Source organism: Phacochoerus africanus, chromosome 5, assembly GCF_016906955.1.
Source record: "Phacochoerus africanus isolate WHEZ1 chromosome 5, ROS_Pafr_v1, whole genome shotgun sequence".
Classification (NCBI taxonomy): Eukaryota; Metazoa; Chordata; class Mammalia; order Artiodactyla; family Suidae; genus Phacochoerus; species Phacochoerus africanus.
This window is the reverse complement of record NC_062548.1, coordinates 30618933-30631370: the sequence shown is the minus strand read 5'-3', so window position 1 is coordinate 30631370 and position 12438 is coordinate 30618933. Positions and strand designations below refer to the sequence as shown.

Genomic DNA, 12438 nt, shown 5'->3' with positions numbered 1-12438 from the left:
CTGAAACCTACACCACAGCTCATGGCAATGCTGGATCCTTAACCCACAGAGCAAGACCAGCGATTGAACCCGAAACCTCGTGGTTCCTAGTCAGATTTGTTAACCACTGAGCCACGATGAGAACTCCGCCCCGATTTTTCTAATTAACAGATTTAATTAACTCCACATAGACCATTTTACCTGAGATGGATTTGTCTTCATTTCTGTAAGCAAATCAAAGCCATGTCTCACTGTCACAGCAGGCTGGCCGGCTAACAATCCAACCCTCATGATGGAGAGTCGGATTCGAGTCAGCCAGTCTTGACAAGTCTGGCGGTTGGTATAGAAAAAAGTCCTAATGACCTTTAGAATAAAGAGAAAAAAAGAACTCAGGACTGGGTCAAATTATAGGCATAGATGTCTCAAATACACATAAAACATAGACACAAGTCCAGTGTGATTTCAGCTCTGCACGTACTGCCAAGTTTGAGCATGAAACTGCTGCAAAGCAACCTGTAGTTACTGAAACCAACCTTGGGAGGTGATGTCAACGCATTGGCACATCCCTCATATGCATTATACATTAACTTCTCCAGGTTTTCCAGATATTGCAGAAGAAGCACAAGTCTAAGCTGGTTGCTACTGTGGCCTTCGTCATTGTCTGCAGTTGTCCACTGACTAACATCCTGATCAGGGTTTAAGGTGTGAGCTGCAAGACTTCTGATGATACCTAAAACCAAAGACAACATTCTAAATTTAAAAGGAATCTTCAAAGATTCTAGAAGTTCTTGGAAATAATTTCACAAATTCACACTTATCAAATATCCTCTATACATCCATCATTTAAAAACAAAACTCCCAACATGAAAGATCTCTTCATTTTTAGAGGAAAAAAATTTTTTCTCTACATAAATCCTTGAAGTTTGTGACGAAAAACAGATAAACACAATGTTGCCAACACAACTATTCAATGAAAGCTTTTGCTTCTTCTTATTTTTTTGGCCACACCCACAGCATGCAGAAGTTCCCAGACCAGGGATCGAACCTGAGTCACAGCAGTGACAACACCAGATCCTTAACCCACTAAGCCACCAGCAAACTCCAATGGAAGTTCACACTGGAGTGCATATCACATATCTAAAACATTAACTAATAAAGTTAACACATATCTAGAACACATATCTAGAACATTAATAAAGCACTAACACATATCTAGAACATTAATAAAGCACTAAAGAAAAAAATCATGTACTCTCAAATTTTTGTTTCAATAAAGTAAGAAATTCTTACCTAAGCTTCAAAGTATTTACATACCAAAGTTTGAAAAAAGCACAGAGTCAATTACCTTCAATTGTCTGGAAGGTATCCTGAGCTCTGCCCAGTGGAGTTCTCAACTTAGAAAGGACAGTGAACTGTGCTGCTTCCCAAATAGCCCACTGCCAAAGGACAGCATCTGTCTTTAGAAGATTGCGAGGAATTGTTGATTGGTCACGTTTATCCAGTCTCTGGCAGCTGTAGAACAATCTTTCTAACCAATTGTCCTTCCTGGGAAAAGCAGTTTCATATTTAACAGACAATGACAATTTATGGCAATGACATAATTATGTTAAAAAAAAATTGCAAGGAAAATGGGAGCAGGGGAATCACAATTTTCCCAACCTGAAAAATGCCAAAACACATACAACTGGGAAGCACATTATATCCCCACCTCTCACTTTGAGGAGGACTTCTCCATTTGAAACAGGATAGCCCAGGTGTGGATGGATTATCAGAGTAAAAGGCTCAAGGCAATTTGGCTATCAACATAAAATAGTTGCTGCAACTAAACATCCCCAGAATGTGTATGCCCTCAGGCCCCTCCCAACACACTGGTGACTAAGTCAGATAAGTGAACTGTCAACCACATTTCACCATCAATTTCAAAGCCCATTTTTATTTCTGCAGATGCTATCTTCAAAGCAATTCTTTCTACTACCGAGAACTAAAATTACCCATTTGAGAAGACTGTTACTTCTATGATGCCATCCCTGACATATTTTCTCCTCATCAATGGGCACAGGGTCAAGATATTCAAGTATATTTAAATTACTTTTCCAAGATGAAAGTCAAAGAAATGTCTTACCCTGTTCTATGAGAGTTCCCATACAAAATAAAACTAATAACATCAGAGAAATCTTGTGGGTGGAATGTATTACTTGGTGCTTTACTCATGTGACTTCTTAATGCTAAAGAAATTTCTTGAATTTCTGTGTGATTGTTATTGCTGTAGACAGAAAATAAAGTCAGTGTTACGTGAAATGCTTTAAAGGGTTAGTTCATACTGTAAATGAATTATTTCCTTGCTAACTAAATTTGAAAGTAAAAAATGAAGAAAATTAAACAGATATAGAGATATTACTACAGCTTTGAAATTTTAGGTTCTTAAAGCACCAAAATTAACCCAATCAAAAACTATACAAGAATATAGTTTAGTTTTTCAAATTGTAACTACTGAGAAATACATTTTGGCCCTATATGCATTATTCTGTACTAATGATCATGAGCTTATAAGTTAATAAACATTATAAATTTTTGTTATTTCCTTCTAGACCTGTGTAATTTGATCCTTTGACATTTTGTCAATGAGAAGTGCCATACAAGATGTGACATCAATTCACTGAAAGGCAGCTTGTCTTATCCTAAACTAAATATAGCGGGATGTCTTTGCACTGACACAATTCTTATACCTCAAGACAACATCTAAAGGAATTGACTTCAATAGCTTTCCAAATGCCTGGCGAATACGAGTTCCACTATGGACTAGTTGAACACGGCAAACATCAACACACCTACAAAAAAATTAAATAGATAAGACAAGTGCAGCAACATGTCTAATTTATTAGGGCCAGGGTCAAAAGACTGGATCATTAATCCATACCTCTGTAAAAGATCATCCGGTAAAGACGAGGACAAAGCATGTAGACTGCTGCAGGCTTGCAGACAGATATTCGTATCTTCAACAAGAGCTGTTAAAAATTTAAACATACTTTCAGCTTGCCAAAAAAAGTTATATGCTATTATGTCATAATTTTCTGAATGCATTCATTTCAACAATGAGTGCCTACTATAGATGCGGGGCTGCTCCCGGCTGGAATCTGCGCTGGCAGTAACATACGGAAAAAGGATACAGTCAACAAAATCCACTTAGGGTGACTAGTTTTCACCTGAAACTTTCTCTGAAGGAAATTTCTTTCTTTCTTTCTTCTTCTTCTTATTATTTTTTTGGCTTTTTAGGGCCATACCCATGGCCTAAGGAAGTTCCCAGGCTAGGGATCAAATAAGAGCTACAGCTGCTGGCCTACACCAGAGCCACAGCACCTGGGGTCTAAGCCGTGACTGCGACCTACACCACAGCTCATGCCAACGTTGGATCCCCAACCCACTGAGTGAGGCTGGTGATCAAACCCGTATCCTCACAGATACTAGTCAGATTCGTTTCTGACCAACCACAACGGGAACTCTCACTCTAAAAGCAATATATATATATATATTTGGTCTTTTTGCCTTTTCTAGGGCCACTCCCACAGCATATGGAGGTTCCCAGGCTAGAGGTCAAATCAGAGCTGTAGCCACCAGCCTACACCACAGCCACAGCAACTCAGGATCCGAGCCACGTCTGTGACCTACACCACAGCTCACGGCAAAGCCGGATCCTTAACCCACTGAGCGAGGCCAGGGATCAAACCCGCAACCCCATGGTTCCTAGTCAGATTCGTTAACCACTGAGCCACGACAGGAACTCCTCTAAAAGCAATTTTAAAAGTACATGGAATGTATAAATATTCAGGTAAGCTTAAAAATGTAACAATCACCTAGAACAACTTAATTTTCACAAATTAAGCAAACAAAAACAAAAACAGACTATGCATTTGTCATTAAAATGGAGATTACACATTTCCAGTCATGAAGAACACTCAAGTGACTATCTTTCTCCCGTTACCAAAGATTGGTTTTAAGCACTGATTAACAAAATTAAAGAACCACAGAATCTTACTGTTGGCTAAAAGGCCTTTGGAAAACTTATGGAAAGATGGCAGAGAGAATAAAGGTGCATATGTTTCAGACTTCTTCATTAAAACAGCCACTTCCAAAGCCCAGGTCATTAACAGTTTCCTGAAACACAAAATATACAGTTAATTTTACATTAAAAAAACAAAAACAAAAAACAGAAAACAACCTGAAAAACCTATTCTTTTTTTTTTTTTTTTTTTGCTGCACTATCAGTATGTAGAGGTTCCTGGGCCAGGGATCAAACCCATGCCACAGCAAGGACCCAATCCTCTGCAGTGACAACACCAGACCCTTAACCCACTACGCTATAAAAGAACTCTCAAAAAAACCTATTCTTTTTACATCAGTTTTCTTTTATTTTTTAAAAATACCTAAGGTACAAGAAAGAAATACTAAGAGTTCCTGTCATGGTTCAGTGGAAATGAATTTGACTAGCTTCCATGAGGATGAGGGTTCGATCTCTAGTCTCGTTCAATGGGTTAAGGATCCAGCATTGCTATGAGCTGTAGTGTAGGTCGCAGATGGGGCTCAGATCCTGCGTTGCTGTGGCTGTGGTGTAGGCCAGCAGCTGCAGCTCTGATTGGACCCCTAGCCTGGGAACCTTCATATGCTGTGAGTGCAGCCTAAAAAAACAAAAAAACAAAAGAAAAGCAAATAATAAAACTATGCAAATTCCTTTGTCAAAACTGTCTTTTAAGAAACACCACCACCACCAAACGAGCATAAATTACAGCAAAAGATATTTTAAAATCTCTATAGGTACATTCTTCTGTAAAATGTTGCAGAATGGGGAAGTTTCATACAATTCTTTCAGGAAAGAAGTTCTAGGTTAAATAATAAAACAAAACTGTAAAGTGCTTCAAAATGAAGAAGCCACTCTATTCCACCTTGATAGTTTTCATTTCTTTTTTTCAAATTATGAAGCCAAATTAACAAAAGAAAGAAATAATTGTCTTTTTTTTTTCCGGTCTTTTTTTAGGGCTACACCCGCGGCACGTGGAGGTTCCCAGGCTAGGGGGTCTAATCAGACCTATAGCTGCCAGCCTATACTGCAACACCAGATCCTTAATCCGCTGGGCAAGGCCAGGGATCAAACCTGCAACCTCATCGTTCCTAGTCAGATTTGTTTCCACTGCACCACAACGGGAACTCCAAGAAAGAAATAATTAATATTATAAAATGTTAGTTACCTTGTGTCCTGGTTAAGATTATCCTTCTTTAGTAATATTCCCAAGAGATTTAATATAATTGAGAAATGTTTTTTGGTGGCTGTGGTTACAGTACTAATCACGGCTCCATCAAACAAAGATGGGGACGAAGAACTCAGACTACTAGATATAAAGTGGTCATGCCTAGAAGACAAAATTTGGGTCATCTTTTCATCTCTTTTTAAAAGAAAAACAAAGAGTGATTCCAAACTTAAATCGACACTTATTTTTCAAAATGTATACTCAAAAGGACCCATCTAGCCCTTAAAATTTTTTTTTGTAAGAAGTATTTGTAAATATATTACCTAGTACAATGTGAATACAACGTGTAGAGCACTGCATACTGAATGGCAGGGAAGTGAACGGCCAGGTCACCATGCACAATCATCAGATTCTTACTCAGGAGTGCAAAGACGGTTGGAGACAGCGCCCACATCTGATGACATATAAAAGAAAGTAAATGTTGGGCTATGCCACGACATACACAAGCATTCAAAAAATATACCCTTCAAAACATGCCTACATATTTTTAAAAATTAAAACAACAGATTTAAATTTGGAAACAATCTAGTACACTAACCCTAGGGTCGGCAAACATTTGTTGTGACGATAAGAGAGTAATAAGCAGCTTAGGCTGCAGTTCCTGTCATGGCTCAGCAATAACAAAACTGAGTAGGATCCATGAGGATGTGGGTTCAACCCCTGGCCTTGCTCAGTGGGTTAAGGACCTGCGTAGCTGTGGTTGTGGTGTAGGGTGGCAACTACTGCTCCAATTCAATCCCTAGCCTGCGAACCTCGATATGCTACAAGCAAGGCCCTAAAAAGCAAGTAAATAAATAAATAAATATCTCAGCCTTTGCAAGTTACTTGACACCTCTGCTACAATGTCCAACTCCTCAACTCTACTACTGCAGGCAAAAAACAGGAATGAAAATAGCTATGTTCTTCCAATAAAAATTCTTCACAAAAACAGGTGATGCTGGTGATGGGCCAATCCTGTGAATATACTAAAAATCATTGGATTATATACTTTAAATGGGTATTATATAGTATGTGAATTATATCTCAATGAAGTCTTTTTCTTTTTCTTTTTAGGGTGGCACCCATGGCATATGGAAGTTCGCAGGCTAGGAGTCTAACCGGAGCTGCAGTTGCTGGCCTACACCACAGCCACAGCAAAGCCAGATCCAAGCCACATCTCCAACCTCACAGCAACACTGGATCCTGAACCCACTGAGTGGGGAGCCAGGGACTGAACCCACGTCCTCATGGATGCTAGCCAGGTTCATTACCACTGAGCCACAACAAAAACTCCAATAAAGTTTTTTTTTTGTTTTTAATAAAGAAAAAAAAAGTTCTCTAGTGGCTCAGTGGCTAAGGATATGGCATTGTCACTGCTGTGGCTCAGGTTCAATCCCTGGCCCAGGAACTTCCCCGTGCTGTGGGCATGGCTGAAAACATTTTTTTTTTTTTTTAATTTTAAAAAAGGGAAAAAAAACCCCAAGCAACCAGGCAGTGGGCCATATGGTCCATGGACTGTCTAAACAAAGCCCTTATACATTTCAACACAGCAGATCATTTTCCCTCAATGTTCCACATACTACAAATGGCAGGTTGCCCTGCCCAATAAGAAAAGGGGCACAGCCTGCCACTCTAAGCCTTCCCTATCCTCTCCTTTCTTCCTACTGCTAAGACACTCCTTTCCCCGGCCTGCCCTATCTCAAACCCGTCCCGTTTCCACAGTGCAGGATGTGAACTTCCTCAAATGTAAACACAATGTGAATTCCTCAACAATCAGATTTCAGAATGCAGAGAAAGGAAAAGTCTACTGCAGCCTTCCAACCTAAGACATTGCTGGCAGTGAGGGAGAGAGCAGCTACGCAGGGACCCGAGGCAATGTGATCTACAAAATACAGAGAGTATGCAAGCATAAGCATCAAATGCTGACTTTTCCCTCCCTTCTCTCTCAGAAAACATTTCCCCTTAACTATATCCCATTACTTTTCATTGTAAGTAATGTTTTTCAATCCTGCAGGTCTCATAGAAGGGAAAAACATACTAACCACAGCAAAAATTATAAATCAAAAAAGCACTTTTTAAAGGAGTGAAATGTAAACATGCAATAAGAAGCCTAAATGTGAAGAAAACAAAGCAACTGTAAGTAAATACTAACCCCAATTAGTGAATTTTTAGCATTCCCAATTGTAGTCAGAGCACTGAGGTCAAATATAACTACAAATTTTGCATTGTCTACGTTGAATACATGATTCTTAAAAGCCTCATGTTTTATTTCAGAACAGGCATCGGGAAGTTGTAGACTATGTAGCAGGTTGTTTAGGGCACAAGTCATTTCTCCCAAAATTAATTTATAGGCAGTCTCCAAAACAGGAATATTCTTCAGGCTGAGCACTGCTTGATAAACAGCATGGGCTACAGCAACAACCTTAAAAAACAAAATTCAGGAAAGTGATATTTAAATGGAAAGTATATTACTATATGCACAATAGTGAGGATGCAAATGAGTTTAAGATGGATAAATTCACTGTCCAAAACACCAAAGATCTTAATTTTTTAAAAAGCAACTTAGAGAACCTACATATATCAGTGAGCTTTTAAAAAACTACAAAGCTTTATTACAAATAAAAAGGGCCCTCTAAACTAAAAATGATAACGTGAGACTTAAAAGGCCCCCTCTTTGAAAAAAACAGTATCAGAACACGTAACAGCAGTTTATTAAGACAGGTTTCCCACATCTACTTGGAAAGTCTGTAGTGGCTTTGACTGGGAGTTGGATAAGAAGCTACTGAGGAAGTTTTATTTGCTACATACACAGTATTTCTGCATTCATAAAAGTCAAACAAGTATTTTTGTAAAAACAAATGATGAAAATCCAAAAAAACTATCTGCACGTCGTTCATCAAGGTATACAATATGACAATCAACAAGTATTAAGTGAATCATCATAATTTCTATATTCTAAATCAACTACTTACCATTTCAACTTCATTTGTGTAGCCTACTACGCAGCATGAATCAAACTCCTCAATGACTTAAGTTCTTAAAAGTCTGAATAATGGTATCACTTACCTCTTTTTCTTTATGATAACGCAAAAATAGTAGTTTAGATGATGGTATAAATAGTTTTTCTACAAATGATGAAGGCAGTTTTGTATTTATCTGTTCAACAATCTAAAAGAATAAAATAAAACAAGCTATTAATTCACAAAAGAACATGGATGAACCTTAAATGCATACTGCTAAGTGAAAAAAACCAATGTGAAAAGGCTACGTACTGTATAATTCTAACTATATGACATTCTGAAAAAGGCAAAACATGAGCTCCCGATGGGGCTCAGTGGATAAGAATCTGACTATTATAAATCAATCCCTGGCCTTGCACAGTGGGATAAGGATCTTGTGTTGCTGTGAGCTGTGGTGTAGGTCACAGACGCAGCTCAGATCTGGTGTTGCTGAGGCTGTGGTGAAGGCCAGCGGCTACAGCTCCTATTCGACCCCTAGCCTGGGAACCTCCACATGCGGTAGGTGTGGCCCTAAAAAAGACAAAAAAAAATTTTTTTTAAGTAAAAAAGACAAAACAATGCAGATGGTAAAAAATCAGTGGGTGCCAGCCATTAGAGGGGTGAGAAGAGGTAGAACATAAGAGATTTTTAGGGCAGTGAAACCCTTCCATAAAATATTGTAATGGTGAATACATGGCATTATACACTTGCCAAAACCCACAGAATGTACAATACAAGGTAAACCCTAGAGTACTATGGACTTGAGTTAATAATAATGTGTTGGAGTTCCTGCTGTGGCACAACAGGATTGGCAGCATCTCAGGGCACTGGGACGCAGACTGGATCCCCAGCCCAGCACAGTGGTTTAAGGATTTGAGTTCCTGAAGCTGGGGCATAGGTCCCAACTGTGGATTGGATCTGATCCCTGGCCTCGGAACTCCATATGCTACAGGGTGGCCAAAAAAGAAAAAGTCAATTTGTCTCATCAGTTGTAATAAATGTACCCCACTAAAGCAAGATATTAATAATAATAGAGGATACTACTGGGGGTGAGAGATTATATGGGAACTCTTTTTTTCCTGTAAACCAAAAAAACTGCTCTGAAAAATATCTATTAGAGAAAAAAAATAATACATACATATAAGCTATATTCTCAGGTCTTAACATTACAACATTAAAATGTTTAGATACCAAAATAGGATACACATATTTACACGTTTTTTGTCTTTTTAGGGCTGCACCTGTGGCATATGGAAGTTCCCAGGCTAGGCATTGAATGGGAGCTGCAGCTGCAGGGCTACGCCACAGCCACAGCAATGCCAGATTCGAGCCATAACTGCAACCTACACCACAGCTCATGGCAAGGCCAGATCCTTAACCCACTGAGTGGGGCCAGGGATCAAACCTGAATCCTCATGGGTACTAGTCGGGTTCATTACAGCTGATTCACCACAGAACTCCTGTATTTACATTTAAACATGGCTATTTTTCACATTGGTGAAGGGAAATCTAACAATGGCAGCAATGTTCAGCATTATGATTTGACTTCTAGCCTGGGAACTTCCAGATGCTGCGGGTGTGGCCCTAAAAAGAGTCGTGGGGGGGTGGGGAGCCACACTGAAATGAGCTACCAAACACTAAAAGTAAATAGATACTACAGCAAAAGCAAACTAGATTATATAAATAAGACTAATTAAGGCAAAAAAAGAAAAATCAAACCCAAACAATTTAAGGGCCTGAATAAACACATTAAAATGCAACAAAAAAGAATTCACATACCAATGTGAGTAAATTCAAGACTGAGATGATATAATCTGTACCACAAGTCTGGCAATTCTCCAGCTGATCTAATCCATATGTAATGACCATGTCACAATGTATAGTCATGCTTGGATCCAAGCTGCCGAGCAAAACACCAACACACTCATTAGCAGCTGTCAACACAGCCTCAGAAAAAAACACCTGGTTTGCAGCCGTCACACATCTCATTACTCTGTACAGAACCTGTAAATAGGGAAAACAAGCAGCCTTTTAAAAAAACTCATATTCCTCCACAGAGCAAGAAAATATTTTCTATTTAATGCAGTTTCAACTGAAAATTAACTGCCTGCCTTGCCAACAGTCTCTTAATATTCTAGTTGTCAGTGGCTGAATAATAAGGATATCTTTGGTATAATACATAAGAAAGATCTTGCCTAAAGAATTCTAAAGTACTACTGTGACAGGCAATGAAATCTGTCATCCTCTCTTTCCCTTACACCCAATTCTTCTTCCCCCACCAAAGTCACTAAAAGGCTGAAGTTCAAAATCTTTTATAACAGTCATGAAATACACCAGAAACATATTAACGTATTAACAGCATGGGAATAACCTGCCATGAGAATAACTTTCCATAATCCAGTAAGTGGACTTTTAATCAATTTTTTTAAACTAAATATCGGGACAGCTTATGAAAGTTCACATGTTGATGGTTTCTTTGTAAAGATAAATATTACCATTCATAACATATAATACCTATTTAAAGCTTATAAAAATCATATCATTTCCAACCAAAAAACCCCACTAAACTATAGTAGTCAACATTAATTTTCTAATAAAAATAAGAGGAAAGAACAAGTTGATATCAAAGAATATTTACCAAAATTTCCTGTAACATTCAACAACTACTACATATAGGTTTTTGGTATATTTTTTAAACCTATATATAGGTTTAAAAGACCTAAAAGACAGTTTTTGGCAAAACCTAAAAAACCTTTTATAAAAAGTGCATTTATGGAGTTCCTGTCGTGGCACAGGGGAACGAATGTGACTAGGAACCATGAGGTTGTGGGTTCAATCCTTGGCCTCACTCAGTGGGTTAAGGACCCAGTGTTGCCATGAGCTGTGGTATAGGTTACAGACTCGGCTTAGATCCAGTGTGGCTGTGGCTGTAGCTACAGCTCCAATTGGACTCCTAGCCTGGGAATCTCCATATGCCACGGGTGTGGCCACAGAAAAGACAAAAAGACAAAAAGACAAAAAAAAAAAAGGATATGTTCTTGTCTTTTTGTTTTACATCCAGGTTAACTGCTTTTATTTCAACACTGATGAAGTCATCAATCACCTTTTAGACAGTAAAAATAAGATACTTCAAATCACTCTGATCAGTTTTAGGAGTTCCTGTCGTGGCGCAGTGGTTAACGAATCCGACTGGGAACCATAAGGTTGCGGGTTCGATCCCTGCCCTTGTTCAGTGGGTTAAGGATCTGGCGTTGCCGTGAGCTATGGTGTAGGTTGCAGACGAGGCTTGGATCCTGTGTTGCTGCGGCTCTGGCGTAGGCGGGTGGCTACAGCTCCGATTAGACCCCTAGCCTGGGAAACCTCCATATGCCGTGGGAGCGGCCCAAGAAAAGGCAAAAAGACAAAAAAAAAAACCAAAACTTATCTTTAGCATCTGACATTTCTTGTCAAATACACAATTAACTTACCAAGAGATAATTAATGTCCTATTTTATCTAGCAATATGTTCAACAGAAGTGCATGATCATCAAAGGTAAAATTTTACACTAACAATAAAATTTTAATCATTCAGGTTAAATCTTTAAAGAATTTAATCACGCAGGTTTCTCCCTTCTAATTCAAGCAGAGTATAATCACAGGGGTTCAATTCTCATGTCTGTTACACTGAACCACTCACTGGACTGTAATCCAGTGCAGCTCATGTCCAGGGCTGCTGCCATGCTGCAATCTAGCTACCTCTTATTAATTGGTCTCCCACTACTACAGATGTTCTATATATCTGAAGTCCTTATACCTTTATATCCTTTGATGACAGGCTGTCAAGTTACTTCATCTTGACATGCTTAGAGAAAATTACTTTCCTTTTTTTTTTTTTTTGCTGCACTTGCAGACGTTCCCCAGCCAGGAATTGAAACTGCCACCACACCAGCGACCTGAGCCACTGCAGTGACAACCCAATGACCTGCTGCATCACAAGGGAACTCCCAAGAAAAGTACTTTTCGAGGCTTTCTCTATAAATGAAATAGACTATTCACTTATAAACCAAAAGGAGAAAAATTAAAAGGAAACACAATTTTAAAGCAAAACTTATTACTAAAAAACTAAAGCCCAAGACTTTAGCATTATGTGTTAAAAATAAGAATAAATGCACCTACAAAAAAATCTCCTAAAAGAGGAATTC

General features: G+C 38.7%; 1 protein-coding gene across 6 annotated transcripts in view; it reads right to left on the bottom strand.

The window, feature by feature from the left end:
• The window catches only part of SMG1 (SMG1 nonsense mediated mRNA decay associated PI3K related kinase), a 104674-nt gene that overhangs the window by 51574 nt on the left and 40662 nt on the right, over positions 1–12438 (bottom strand). For 4 of the 6 annotated variants that reach the window (XM_047780416.1, XM_047780414.1, XM_047780415.1 and 1 more), the window contains 12 exons: positions 10037–10261; positions 8325–8426; positions 7411–7680; positions 5543–5673; positions 5220–5381; positions 4013–4131; positions 2897–2984; positions 2706–2807; positions 2102–2242; positions 1325–1524; positions 513–709; positions 181–342 (listed from right to left, as the gene is read on the bottom strand). In XM_047780416.1, coding sequence (XP_047636372.1) covers positions 181–342; positions 513–709; positions 1325–1524; positions 2102–2242; positions 2706–2807; positions 2897–2984; positions 4013–4131; positions 5220–5381; positions 5543–5673; positions 7411–7680; positions 8325–8426; positions 10037–10261 — 1899 coding nt within the window. The remainder of the gene's footprint in view (positions 1–180; positions 343–512; positions 710–1324; positions 1525–2101; positions 2243–2705; positions 2808–2896; positions 2985–4012; positions 4132–5219; positions 5382–5542; positions 5674–7410; positions 7681–8324; positions 8427–10036; positions 10262–12438) is intronic. The other 2 variants (XM_047780417.1, XM_047780418.1) reach the window with 2 other exon arrangements.